Raw genomic sequence first — 14,726 nt, forward strand, 5'->3', positions numbered from 1 at the left:
CACAAGATGCATGGAGTTCCGAGGGAAAAGCCTGTCATGAAAGGAACCAGGAACACCCATGGCAAACCATGAAACGTCCTTATATTTTTCTTGAATGACAGACAACCCTTTGAACAGTGTGTTAAAATCATTCCCCACCAAATCGTTCAGGTAAAACTGGATTTCCGGCATCCGACATTCCGATCCACCGCAATTCTTCACCGTGCTCTCTAACACTGTTGACATCACCGTGAAAGTGTTGGGACCTGAAGAACACCCCAAGTCAGCCACTTTGAGAAGTACTTCACCGGGGCTCGAGCAGAACTTTTCCTTCAACACAGACTCAACTACCTTGTAAACAATCGGCTGTGTCACGGCTGCCACTTTTTTCTGCATTTAACAAATATACAACTTGAAAACACATATAAAAGAAGAAGAAGAAGGAGGAGAAGGAAAAAGAAAAGGGAAAAGACCGTCAATCCTGCAGTCTTGACATAGCTGTTTTCTCCATCTCCTTTGTTCATGAAGAGAATACCCTTCACCTCCATTGATAATTTTTCTTCTCTCTGTTGGAATTCCCCCAAGTACTTAAAGACTAACTTGCTTTGTGTGGTTTATGTCATCAGCAGAAAGCAACTCACCGTTGCTTTATTTTTCTCGGTGTTGATTATCTGATATCCTGACACTGGCAGGCATTTCAATAAAGCCGACCTCTATTAGACATTTTCAATCCTGGCGGCGCATCATGCAAAACGACACAAACAATTTCAGCGTCTGTGCTTTTTAATATCGTCCCTACTTTTGTTTTGTAGTATCAGTTTGTCCCATCCTTTTCTTTGGAGACCTTACCTGCATGCATCCATCGTACTGGTGTGAGCAGAATTTGGAGAAAGGTCGAATTAATCTATAAATTCGATTAATTCAGTTATATGCTAATTTGGTTAATTCAGTTAAATCCAATAGAAGGTTCGATTAAGTGGGTTTTATCAATTCATGGGATTAAGAGTTTTTTTAATTTTATATTTTTAAATAATAGTTATTCATTTAATTTTTATTTGATTATAAGTATTGAAAACCATCTATCGAGATTCTCTTTTTTATTTTCTAATTCTTTGCTATTTTGAAATTTCTTTTGTTTTTTAATTTTTTCCTGCTTTGAAAACTGGAGAGATTTGCTCCGTAGAGATTTACTTTTTTTTTTTCTTTGATTAGCAACAATTACTGAGGCTATATGTATTATAAGAACCTCTCATATCAAGTCGATTTTCAAGTTTGAGTAAACTTTTTCATGACATCAGAGCCAGGTTACTAGGGTCTGCTCTCTTTTCATCACCATGGCTCAAGAAAAGAGTAATGACTCTGCATCTCTAAATACCCAAATCATCAACCAAAACACCAGCCAAAATACCTAAGATTTTTTATCACCATATACATTACCCTATCCAAGCATAACTTTGGTTTCCTGCCTTCTCAAAGAAGAAAATTATGCAACATGGCGTAGAGCCATGACAAATGCATTATTAGCCAAAAATAAATTTGATTTTGTGGATGGAACCTTCATTCCTTCCGTACCTGATTCACCTGATGTGGTAGCCTAGATAAAAAGCAATTCCATGGTTATCTCGTGGATATTCAATTCTATTCATTCATCTCTTCATGACAGTGTGGCATATTTTGATACTACAAGAGAAATGTGGATCGACTTAGAGGAGCAATTTTCTCAAGGGAATGCCCCCCGTGTGCATCAATTGAAGATAGACATTGTGAACATATAGCAGAAAGATTTATCAATGGCTGTATATTATACAATGTTGAAAGAATTTTGGGATGAGTACAACACTTATTTCTAAACCCCATTGTGTACATGTGGAGCTGCCAAAGCTCTTGTGGCTGAAAAAGAGAAAGAGAAAGTTCACCAATTCTTGATGGGGTTACAATAGAAATATGGTGTAGTACGATCGCAAATTTTGAATGTAGATCCGTTAGCTTCCTTAGCGCGAGTATATACACTGGTTGCACAAGAAGAAAGGCAGCAACAAGTTATTGCATCGAAAGGAACAACTATAAAAGGTACTGCTTTTGTTGTCTCTAAAAGTAATACTAAATCTGCTAGTACTCGTGTTATGGCAGGAATCCGAGATACCTCAAAGTTGTATTGTGACTATTGTAAACAAAACAAACACACGGGGGAAACATGTTTTGAACTACATGGATATCCAGATTGGTGGGAGAAGAACAAATCCAAATCAATTCGTGGGAAATCAGCAAACAATACAAAAATCATGGAGACAATAGAGAATCCTACTAAGTCACCAATCAATGGTCTTTTTAAGGAGCAGTACACACAACTCATATCATTGCTTAATCTTGAGAACACCCATTGCATAAATCATGTGGCTAATTTCGCTGGTAAGGCTATCACTTTGTCCAATGATAAAATTGAAAGGATTCTTGATTCACGTGCTTTAGATCACATGACTTGCCAAAAGAGTATCATGACCAATGAAAGAAATATTCCACTTGATTCTCCTGTTAAAATTCCAAACGGTTCTTTTGTTTCAGTCAAGTCATATGGAGATGTGATTTTTAATCTTCTTATTAAATTGAGCCATGTTCTTTATATACCTTCCTTTGCTTTCAATCTCATTTCCATAAGTAAATTAACCAAAACCTTGAATTGTGCCACTCATTTTTTTCCTCATTTTGTGCTTTATAGGACCTAGCAATGAGGAAGCTGATTGGCATAGGTGAACTTAGAGATGGTCTTTATTATTTCTGTGAAATCACCATTCCTATGGCTTTAGCAACCTCTACTTGTGACACTGGGTTTGTCTTATGGCATCAACGACTTGGTCATTTGTCTTTTGATAAGTTGTCTTTAATTGATAATTTAAATCTTCAATTTGTGAAAATCTCTAATAGTGCTATGATGCCTGCCATCGAGCCAAACAAGCTCGTCAGTCTTTTCCTACTAGTTTTATTAAAACTCAAAATGCTTTTGAATTAATCCATTGTGATGTCTGGGGTCCATATCATACTCCTTCTTTAGCAAGTGCCCATTATTTCTTAAGCATTGTTGACGACTTTACTAGGACTACATGGGTTTATTTAATGAAGACCAAGATTGAGGTTTATTTTTTATTGACATCTTTCATTGCCATGGTATACAGACAATTTGGTTGCCCTGCGAAATGAATTCGTAGTGGCAATGGGATTGAATTCACCAATCATCAATTTCAACAATTCTGTCAACAAAATGGGATTCTTAGTCAATTCTCTTGTGTCTCCATGCCTTAACAAAATGGGGTAGTAAAGCGCAAACATAAGCATCTTCTTGAAGTGGCTAGAGCCTTGAGATTCCAAGCAGGTTTACCAATTAAATTTTGAGGAGAATGTATCTTGACGGAAACATACTTAATTAACTATGCTCCCACTCCACTTTTATCTAGAAAGAGCCCATATGCGTTGTTGAAGTATCTTCAAGGTTATATTTCTTACAAGATCATCAAGATGAACATTATCTTTCAAAATTCAGTTTTGACAAACTTGTATATTTTCCATTACATCATGCTATAAATGCTTATAAAACAATGCATAAAGAGTTTGATTTATGCCATTTTAGCTTAGGCCATATACCTTTGAACAAAATAAATGTCATTCTTAAGTAATTTCCTGACATTAGTTTCTCACAAGATTTGATCTGTAATGTATGTCCTCCTGTAAAAATGAAAAAATTGCCTCTTCCTATTCATACTAAAACTACAACATTTCCTTTTGAACTTGTACATGCTGATTTGTGGGGTCCCTATGCTGTTCCTACTATCAAAGGGCAACGATATTTTCTCACTTTGGTAGATGATTATTCATGTTTTACATGGATATTCTTGCTAAGAAATAAATCAGATGTATCATGCATACTGCAGCTTAACATATCCAAGAGAGAGAGAGGGTAGGATCATGTCGAGACCATCAATCCTGCAGTCTTAGCATAGCTATTTTGTCCTTCTCTTTTGTTCCTGCTGAGTATTTCCTTCCCCTCCATGCATGGATGGTTTCATTTTTTCTCTGTTTGCAATCCAAAATGAGAAGGTATTCTGCAATTTTTGCATTTTACTTATAATATATTGTTTTGGGACCCCCCTTTTCAGTGTGATGGGCATGTATATAGCTAATCTGTCACCATCTCTCGCATGGGCAAAAGCAACTTTCTAAGTCCTGGCCAAATGGTTGCTAGTGCGACAAGCCAATCCTTTCTAATTTCAGCAATCTCTGAACCAACCTCTGACTGAACTCGTCATTCAGCTTGTACAATATTTCTTCTCCAGGATAATGTGAGCTCATGCACGTACTCTTTTCAAGCACCTGATACTCCTGATAGCCATATCTCCTCCTGTGGCCCCCCAGATCCTTCTCTCCAATCTCTATAATTACAATCAGATGGCCAAAAAAGGGAAAGAAAGAAAACCCCATGAAAAAGTTCTTTTACTGTCATTGAATATCAGGTGGAGGTTATGGTTACATCACTGTAGAAACAAAGGAACAAAACCCACCAACCATACACAGAATCACATGCATTTCAAAGTACAAAAAAGAAGCAAACTTGTTAGCTGCATGCGTTGCCTTTCCGTTCTAGGAGTGAAAGAGCACTGACGAAGACGAAAAGTAGTTCATCATCTTTGCTGTATTCACACAAAAAGTTGAAACCCCACTCTGATTCCTTCAACATATTTCTTTTGTTTAATTTCTATATGGTTCCACTTGCTCATGTTGTGAAGATTTCAATTTATTTGCAGAAAATAGATAATTACATATATATATATATATATATATATACTAAAAAACTAAGTCACAAGATACATTCATGTCATACTATTATTTATCCCATTACTTTGTATTGTTTTCTGCAATGTGTATGACCCAGAAATTAAGTCCAAGTCTGATTTGTTTTCTTTTTCAGCACAACAACAATGCTAATGTTCTTGGTTACTTCTTTTCCCTGCTTGTAATCCTCAGCCAGAATCTCATCGGCCTTACCAAATAGCTTATCCATCACTTCTTCTCCGAACTGGCGAAACAAAATTGGCTCTGAAAAGCTTCTGTAGCCTTTAATTCTTAATTCTGGGTTGGACCATGCATTCTTACCTCCAATCTCCAGCACAACCGTGCCACTAAACTCAGTGGTGAAGGAACCTTCCTTGTATATCACACACTCAACTTCTTCTTGAGAGGGATTGTAGTAGGGTACATTGAAGGAGTCTAATTTCTCTTCATCAATCAATCCCTATATATATGGACCAAAACTGAGATCAAAATTAAGTCAATATAATAACCATGAAGGTTAATTACATTTTTGCTGTCTGAATTACATTTCGTTAAGCAAATTAAATATGTGACGTGTTCTTATTAGTATTTTTTATCACAGTATTTATTTAACTAATAAAATTAATTTTAAGTAAAAATTACTTAACGAAAATAAAATCAAGTATCTAATTGTGAAATTTTAAATTTCAAATACTAAATTGAATATTTGATCATTGTTCGGATACCAAATGCGTAGTTAATCCCAATCAAAACATTTCACCCACTTTTGATACTTAATTATATGTATATATCTCTGCAATTATAATGAAAGAACTTTACTTAGCCATAGATTAGGTGAAAATTTTGGTATTTCACCTCTGAAACCAAGTAGGATAAGGCCTCAGCTAGAATATCACAAAGGTAGCAGATGTCTTTCTCTGTGGGATCTGCAGATTACCGTCCATTAAGAATCAAAACCATACGGCCATCAGGTGCCAGCTCTGGAGATCGGAATCTCAAGAGTGAAGAGAAGTCTTCTTCAAAATGGGAAAGATAACCCTTTGAACAGTGTGTTGAAATCGTTACCGGCTAAATCATTCAAGTGAAACTGGATTTCCGGTATTTCGCATCCCAATTCACTGCATAACTCGTAGGTAACTAGTCCGTGGTACTAAGCGCAGGTTAAGGTTCGATTAAGGCAGTTTTAGCGATTTGATTTGATTAAAAAATTTTTAAAATTAGTTAACTGATTTAATTGACTTATTTTATTCTATTTGTATTAACAAATTCAAAATTATAACTGCAATTATAAAAAATTAAACTTATATTATATTATATTATATTTATTTAATATAAATTATAACTTTTTTTATAATTAATTAAGTAGGATATTTTTTGAGGGTATTACTACATCCCTCGCCTCCATTGATAATTTTTTTCTTGTGTTGGAATCTAAAACAACTGTATTTCTTCGAATTCTCCCAAGTACATAAAAACTATCTTGCTCTGTGTGGTTTATATAATTACTAGCACAAAGCAACTCGCCATTGCTTTGCTTTGCTTTGCTTGTCTCTGTGTTGATTATGCGATATCCTGACACTGGCACGCTTTTTAATATTGCTAGAGACATTTTTCAATCGTCCCAGCTTATCATCATGTAAAACAATCCCACCACGTGGGCTTAATATCATCATGCAAAATAATTGAACGGTGGACGGCACTAATCTGGAGCACGAATCTTCATCCCACCACGTATTCAGCCTTATTTAGTTACAGGGATGACATACTTTATTTTGTTTCTCTGTCTGCAAATCTAAATTGATTGTGTAATGTCCTGACATTTTTCAACCCTCCCAGCTCATCCGAAACGGTTCCCAAAGAAAAAGATGGGACAACCCATTCCAAAAAAAAAATAAATTAAAAATCATGATAGAAACCAACACCATTTACAAAGAGAAAGACCATGATTGAAAGATGGAAGAATGAAAAAAATGAGTGATGGGATGAAGAGTTTTTAATTTTGTTATTTTTTTTATTAATATTGTTTAATTTACTTTTTATTTAGTTACAGAATAACATATTTTTCTCCACCAGGATCAAGTAAACAGTTGGGACAAATGAGGGAGGGGGCGGCAGATTTTGTCCTGCTTTGTACTCCTTCCAATAGCTCTCTCTTCGAATGGCACAGGCTACAACTGTCCACACCCTTCAACACTTGCTCCATTTACGCTTGCAGTCCATGATAATAGCCACTAACATATAGGTTAGCACATGTATTTTGCTTGATCAAAATATGTAAGCAAGCCAGGCTCAACTTGGCAGTTTCACCTTATGCTTTAGCAAATTAAAACTACTATCTAATTCCCTGAATGACACAAGTTCCAGGGTCCAATGTCTTTCTTTTTAGCACAGCAACAATACTAACGTTCATGGTTGCTTGTTTTCCCAGCTTGTAATCCTCGACAAGAATCTTTGTCACCTTCTCATATAACTCGTCCATAACTTTTTCTCCAAATTCGTAAGAGATCGATAACTCAGAAAATGCTCTCACGTTTTTAGGTCTCAATTCTAGACTCGCCCATGCACCTCCAAGCTCCAATTCGATTGTGTCTATGAACTCAACTGTGAAAGAACCCTCTTTCTCCACTAAATCCTCAACTTCTTCTTGGGATGGAGTGAAGGTTGGCATTGAAGGAGTCTAATTTCTCCTCATCAACCAGTCCCTATTGATTACATTGACTAGGAATTAGTTTATGTCAAGTTAATTAACTCAATCAATAGATAAGCATATCTTAAATGTATAAATCCACTTGTGAAATTAAAAAATTTCAACTCTCGATGTGTAGAATAATAATTAAAAGAAAAGATAAAAGTTAGTAAGATAACCATTTAAGATGTGGCATTGGATAGGACTTCAAAGTGGTTGATGCTTTCTTTGTTTATAGGATCCTCAGGTTTCCTTCCATTAATTATGAAGAGGATGCATCCGTTAGGTACCATCTCTGGAGATCAACATTTCAAGAACAAAAGGAACTCCTCTCGAAACTAAGAAAGGTATGCCTTAGAGACTGCTTGATGGTTGGTTTCTGATATGTGGATAATTAATACTTATTTGTTAATTCACATAAATATTGATATTTTTATGATAATTTATATTTATGGATATTGAATTTTATTATATTTGATAAATATTATGATATTTATAATTTTTGATTGTAAATATTATGATATTTATGATATTATGATATCTCTTTTTTTGTTTGTATGTGAATCAAGATTTCTTCGCATTGATAAGTCTTTTTCTCTCAAAGGGATGGAAAAGGGGTGAAATCACTTTTACAATATTGTCAAAAGCTGTCTTTGTTCGCTCTAAGTAAATAATGGCATTCATTATTATTTGATTTTGAAAGGGCTTTGTTATGGAATGGTATTTTTTAAAGTTAATTATATTATTATTTATAATAATAATTTCTTTTTCTCAGCAATTCAATAAATATCATTGATAATGAGATAATTACAAAAAGAACTGCAGCCCAAAGGGAGGGAGCAGGGACAAAAGAATTAAGGGCACCTGACTATTAACAATCCCACATAAAGATCATAAGAACAAGAAGTGAGAGCTTAACAAAGAAAACCAAGATCTCACAACAGTGATTTCAATCTTCAGCTGAAAATTTATAATAATATTATTGTATCAATTGTATTGATTCAAAATTATGTATTTTAATACATTGACAAAATATATTACATAATACAAAATTTTTTAAAATATTCACAAATAATAACTCATACATACATACATACATACATACATATATATACTATTTACCTTTTCACATTGACAAATCTCTATCAAATAGTGACAGTAATTAATTATCAATATCGAAAAGTAAAAAGTACAAAACAGGAAAGATAATTGCTTGGATTGGTGGATTCCAGATTCCATGAAAGGTTATTTTTGCATAAAGTTTATTCCCTTTTTAAAAGTCAATAAGGCCATAGAAAGGCTAACCTAAAGCATCCAATTACAGGTGGTTTGCCCAATTAAGCATCAAATACCACAAAATTAACGGAACCAATAAACAGAACTCACCTTGAGCCCAATTCATTTGTGTGCATGCCAATTTACAGCAAGCATATGCCAAAATTAAATAGTTTTAGGTTCCGCTATATCACAACTCAAATTTCTACAAAACCCAATTTCCCCAACTAATCATTTTCAATTTATTTATAAAAAATTGATAATATTATATATATATATATAATGCCACTTGGCATCTTAGTATCAAGAAAAACAAAGTTTCAAGATACTTTCATGTCATAGCTTTACGTAATCTAAAGACTTAGACATGGTCAATTGACATTTCTCCTTATTCCTTACAGCAAATTCATACTATTATTTATGCCATTGGTCCTGATTCTTTGCCAGCTTCAAGTCAGAGTTCTTTCTTTTTCAGCACAACAGCAATGCTAATAGTCTTGGTTGCTTCTTTTCCATGTTTGTAATCCTCCACAAGAATCTGTGTGGTTAGGGACAGAGTTAATCAACTTTTATTGGAGGGTCAAAAATGATAAAGGTCTAATAATTAAAAATTTTTAAAATTAATACATTGAACTTAAAAAATAATTAAAAGATTTATAATAGATAATAATTTTATATAACATATAAATCAAAAGAAATAAGAAAAAAAACTTATAATCGTTTTATAAGTATCGAATTTTACTTGAAAAGTATCTATTTCTTCAGGATTGAGCTAAAGACGTTTTGATTTATATTACTTTTTTTCATGATTTGAAGTATTGAGACTTGATGACTGATCAAGTGTAGGAAAATTATTTAAAACTTACTCGTATTTTAATCAAATTTAATTTTTATTTTTTTATGAAAAGTGTTTTTATTGAACCTCTTATTGACCAAAGACTCCTAAACTACTCGAAAAGTTATACAATTACATGGCAAAACCACTTGAAAAACTTGATTGCGGCTCAAAGAGAACAAAAACGCTTAACAACACAAAGAAAGGTAGCACATGAGACCACTAACATAAAAAAACCTAACACCAGATCCTAATCAACGTGTAGCCAACATTCAATATTTTAATTTTATTTTTATTTAAATTTAAAATACTAAATATAAAATTATAATGTATAAAATATAAATAGTTAAATATAATATATAGAATCTTATACAATGGTTAAATATATAAATAGTTAAATAATATAAGTAGAAAGAAAAAAATAAACGAAAATTTTACCACTTCGTAATTTCACACAATGATGGTTAGTGGTTTCTGTCATTCTTTATCTAAGCTCAAAAGCTCATAAATTTTTTTTGAGGAATAAAATGTGTTTTAAATGGTGAGTTACAAAGAAAAGACTAACGTAAAAATAAAATGACAAAAGAGAAAAAGAAAGAGGGAAAAAGAGATTTGAAGAAACTTAAATTAGGGTAAAGTTAAATAATGTTTATGAGGTTATTTTATTATTTATTATTTAGATTAATAATAAAATAAAATATTATTTTGAGAGAACCATTAAAAAAATATATAATAAATAAATAATTCCGTAAATTTTGAAAGTGACCATTAAAAAATCTATAATAAATAAAAAATTCTAAGAAATTTTGGAGGAAGCCATTAATATATATATAATAAAAATTTTTAAAATATTTGGGGAGCCTTTTAGTTGCATTACCCTCCGCCGCCGTGTGTGGCCTTGTCGTATAGCTTGTCCATCACCTCCTCCCCGAACTGGTGTGAGAAAATGGGCTCCGAAAGGCATCTGTAGCCTTTGATTCTTCATTCTAGGCTCGACCATCCATTTTGACACCCAATCTCCAGTGCAATTGTGTCAATGAACTCGGTTGTCAAAGAACCTTCCGTGCCTACCAAGTACTCAACTTCTTCTTGGGAGGGATTGGATTGTCGTAGGGTAAATTGAAGGAACCCTAATTTTTCTTCATCAATTAATCCCTACAACTACAAATGGCCAGGTAATTGAGTAAACAATCAAACGTTATTGACTGAAAAAGAGTTGAAAATTTGGCATTTTACCTGTGAAACCAGGTAGGATAAGGCCTCAGCATGCAAGAAGATCCCATTTGCAGCAGCTATCTTTGTTTGTGGGATCGGCAGTTTGCCGTCCATTAAACATCAAGACCATACGGCCATTAGGAGCCAGCTCTTGACATAGCTATTTAAAGAAATAAACAAAATATATATCTTTTAAGTATAATTCAACAGAATACCATCTCATTTTGGATTGCAAACAGAGAAAAAAAAAGAATATCAATGGAGGCGAAGGAAATACTCTGAACAAAGGAGAGGAGAAAATAGCTATGTTAAGACTGCAGGATTGACAATCTCGACATGATCCTACCCTCTCTCTTTTGGATATGTTTACAAGTAATTTACTTGTTTATTTTGGTTATGGCTGCCACTTTTAGCTGCAATTTAAAGATAAATTTGTGAACTGATTAGAATCTCAAGCTTTCCATAACAAAAGTAAACAAGTAAATTACTTGTAAACATAACCGAAAGAGAAGAGGGTAAGATCATGTCGAGACCATCAATCCTGCACGATCTTGACATAGCTGTTTTTCTCCATCTCCTTTGTTCATGAAGACCATATCCTTCACCTCCATTGATAATTTCCTTTTTCTCTCATTTGGAATCTAAAGTAACTGTATTTCTTGGAATTTTCCCAAGTGCTTAAAAACCATCTTGCTTCGTGTGGTTTATATAATTACTAGCACAAAGCAACTCGCCATTGCTTTGCTTATCTCTCTAGTGATCATGTGATATCCTGACACTGGCACGCTTTTTAACATTGGTTGAAACATTTTTCAACTCTCCCAGCTTATTATGCAAAACGACACAAACAATTTCACTACGTGGGCTTAGTATCACCTCTCCTTTTAACCGTTGTATAGCTTGTGCCACCCTTTTCTTTGGGGACATGCTTTCTACTCCTTATTTCACTTTATATTCATAATTTTTTATTATAAATTTAAATAATAAAATCATATTTTTCTTGTATATGTTTCAATTTAATTATTTTAATTATTTTAATCGTATTAATTGTATAAATAAGATATAAATTATACAAATTTTAATCTTGTTAATCGTGTCATATTATATAAGATTTAACTTAACATGTTTAATAAGTGTGTTAATTTTTCATGTCGTATTACACGTTTATTAAACATATTCATATATGTGTTTAAGATCTTGACACAATTAATTAATTATGTTATGTTCATATTTACCGGTATAATTGTTCATATCTCATGTTTACACAAAATAGTTTAATATACGAAAACACGTATTATCAAGTCTAATTCTGTTATATGGAGACAAATCTCTACCAAACCCAATTTTCTCAATAAGTCACTTTCAATTTATTTATAGCAAATATATATATATTAAAAAATATCTCTTGACATCTTAGTTTTAAGAAAACAAAGTTTCACAAGATACTTTCGTGTCATTGCTCCACTTAATCTAAAGACTTAGACAAGGTCCGCAGCCATTTCTCCTTATTCCTTATAGCAAATTCATAATATTATTTATGCAATTGGTTTTGATTTTTTGGCCAAATTCTTTCTTGAATGACCCAGAAAGCAGCTCCAGGTCAAAGTTTTTTCTTTTTCAACACAACAGCAACGCCAATGTTCTTGGTTGCTTCTTTTCCATGCTTGTAATCCTCAGCTAGAATTTCTTCGGCCTTATCAAATAGCTTGTCCATCACCTCTTCCCCAAATTTAGGGATGACAATGGTACCCTATTGTAGGGTACCTGTGGGTACCTGACCCAGTTATACCAGATTAGGATACCTTATAATCTAGTTTGGAACAGATTCAAATAATAATTTTACTACTTATATGGAGTTCGGGTAGGGCTATGGTACTACCTCTTGGATAACAGCTGCCCAAACCTAATTATGTTAATAGTTGGGTTACACGGGTACCCACCTTGAACCCGATCCCAATACCCATTTATAAATATTTTAGTGTTATTTATATGATTAAATTAAAAATTATTAATTATAATATATATATACACACTTTATAATATATAACTTATAATGTCTTTTAATACATACACTTTATATTATATATTATGTTCATTCAAAAAGAACATAATTACTATTATATAAGTTTATAATTACTAAACAAAAAAATAATATTGATTTATATTATATATTATGTTCATTTATAAACACACTTTAAATTTTTGATTACTTAAATTTAAATTTTATTATTTATGTTTTTATTAATTTGATTAGTAGTTAATTATATGAAATATTTAAGAAAAATATTATAATATATGAATATAGATTCGGATTCGAGTTATTGGGTACAAATGAAAGAACATTTTAATAATTTTTTTATCTAATAGTTTTAAACGGGTTAAGGTAATTATAAAATAATGAGAATGTATTAGAGTTAAAAGTTAAGATAATAATTTTTAAAATTATTCGAATAGTTAATAGGGTTCTAGTATTTGATTTTTTATAAAGTTAGGATTTGAGTACTTTGAAACTAACGTACCCTACCTATTGACAACCTTACCCGAATTGGTGTGACAAAATGGGCTCTTTAAAGCATCTGTAGCATTTGATTCATTGTATTACATGTATGCACTCACATAATTTATTCTATTTAATCATATATAGGAATGAAGGGTTAGATTTAATCATCAAAAGGGATTTTCTTATCTATATTCACTCTCACATTTATTCTGAACTTATATTTGAATAAATTATTTCTATTTAATCATCAAGCATCAAAGAATAAAAAATAAAATACACTTTATTTAGACATTAATATTATTGATATAAATATAATAATGCAAAAAGTTATATAAATTTAAACATAATATAAAATAGAATGAAAACTGTGCCCTCAACATAGTTCACAAGCCAGTGCGACCTGTATTTGAACACATCTCAATTTGAGCTTACAATCCATGATTTATAACCATGAACATAATAACATCATAGGTCAATACATGTGCTTTGCCTGACCAAAAGATGTAATCAAGCGAAGCTCAATTGGCATGTTCACCTTATTCCTTAGCAAATTAATATTACTATCAAATTCCCTGAATGACACAAGTATCAGGGTCAGATGTCTTTCTTTTTCAGCACAGCAACAATATTGACAACCGTGGTTGTTTGTTTTCCCAACTTGTAATCTTCAACGAGAACTTGTGTCACCCTATCATATAACTCGTCCATTATTTCCTCTCCAAACTGGTGTGAGATCCATGGCTCAGAAAATGCTCTCACGTTTTTAGCTCTCGGTTCTGCACTCGCCCATGCATCCCCAATCTCCACTTTGACTGTGTCTATGAACTCAACAGTGAAAGAACCCTCTTTTTCCACTAAATCCTCAACTTCTTTTTGGGATGGGGTGAAGGTTGGTGCATTGAAGGAATCTAATTTGTCTTCATCAATCAATCCCTGTTTGATTATATTCACTTGGAATTAGATAATGTCAAGTTAAGTAACTCGATCAATGAATAAACATATCTTAAATGTATAAACCTGCTTGTGAAATTAAAAAAATTCTACTCTCAATGCATAAAATAATAATTTAAATAAAGGATAAAATTTGGTAATATTTCACCTTTGAAACCATGTAAGATATGGCCCTGGATAGGAGTTCAAAGTGGTACAGGCTTTCTTTGCCTATGGGATCCCCAGATTTCCTTCCATTAATTGTGAAGAGGATGCGTCCGTTAGGTACCATCTCTGGTGATCGACATTTCAAGAAGAGAAGGAAATCTTCTTGAAATTGAGAAAGGTATGCCTTTCTGACTGCAAGAGGGCTGGTTGCTGATATGTGGATACTCCCTTTGTTTAGTGGTAACCCTCTTTCGCTTGTGATTTTTGGTGCCTTTATCATGGGTTCCAAATGATTAGTCAAAATGCATTTCCATGAA

At 32.8% G+C, this 14,726-nt stretch overlaps 2 protein-coding genes, 1 long non-coding RNA gene and 3 pseudogenes across 4 annotated transcripts in view; 1 reads left to right on the plus strand and 5 right to left on the minus strand.

The window, feature by feature from the left end:
* Positions 1-623, minus strand: part of LOC110425192 (7-methylxanthine methyltransferase 1-like) — a 2,006-nt gene extending 1,383 nt beyond the window's left edge. The window contains exons 1-2 of the mRNA XM_021440020.2: positions 453-623; positions 1-369 (exon numbers count right to left, since the gene is read on the minus strand). The exon at positions 1-369 is cut by the window's left edge and continues 33 nt beyond it. Coding sequence (XP_021295695.2) covers positions 1-369; positions 453-527 — 444 coding nt within the window. The 5' untranslated portion in view covers positions 528-623. The remainder of the gene's footprint in view (positions 370-452) is intronic.
* A 969-nt stretch (positions 624-1,592) lies between these two features.
* LOC149526606 (uncharacterized) lies at positions 1,593-3,107 on the plus strand (annotated as a pseudogene).
* Positions 3,108-4,903: 1,796 nt separating this feature from the next.
* On the minus strand, positions 4,904-6,327 carry LOC110425451 (putative 7-methylxanthine methyltransferase 2). The gene is given in 3 exon segments (XM_089785097.1): positions 4,904-5,260; positions 5,656-5,838; positions 6,307-6,327. Coding segments are annotated over 3 exon segments (561 nt in total).
* Positions 6,328-7,132: 805 nt separating this feature from the next.
* LOC149526607 (7-methylxanthine methyltransferase 1 pseudogene) lies at positions 7,133-8,585 on the minus strand (annotated as a pseudogene).
* A 298-nt stretch (positions 8,586-8,883) lies between these two features.
* On the minus strand, positions 8,884-11,515 carry LOC110425193 (uncharacterized). The gene is made up of 4 exons (XR_002445991.1): positions 11,345-11,515; positions 10,833-11,224; positions 10,474-10,757; positions 8,884-9,299 (listed from the first exon to the last, which is right to left on the minus strand). It is a non-coding gene; the product is annotated as an uncharacterized LOC110425193 (long non-coding RNA).
* Positions 11,516-13,684: 2,169 nt separating this feature from the next.
* Positions 13,685-14,726, minus strand: part of LOC149526608 (7-methylxanthine methyltransferase 1 pseudogene) — a 1,506-nt pseudogene continuing 464 nt past the window's right edge. Inside the window, exons 2-3 of the transcript XR_016351801.1 lie at positions 14,411-14,680; positions 13,685-14,244 (exon numbers count right to left, since the gene is read on the minus strand). The product of XR_016351801.1 is annotated as a 7-methylxanthine methyltransferase 1 pseudogene (transcript). The remainder of the gene's footprint in view (positions 14,245-14,410; positions 14,681-14,726) is intronic.

This window comes from Theobroma umbraticum, unplaced genomic scaffold (genome assembly GCF_002168275.2).
Source record: "Theobroma umbraticum cultivar Fairchild unplaced genomic scaffold, ASM216827v3 scaffold_81.0, whole genome shotgun sequence".
Classification (NCBI taxonomy): domain Eukaryota; kingdom Viridiplantae; phylum Streptophyta; class Magnoliopsida; order Malvales; family Malvaceae; genus Theobroma; species Theobroma umbraticum.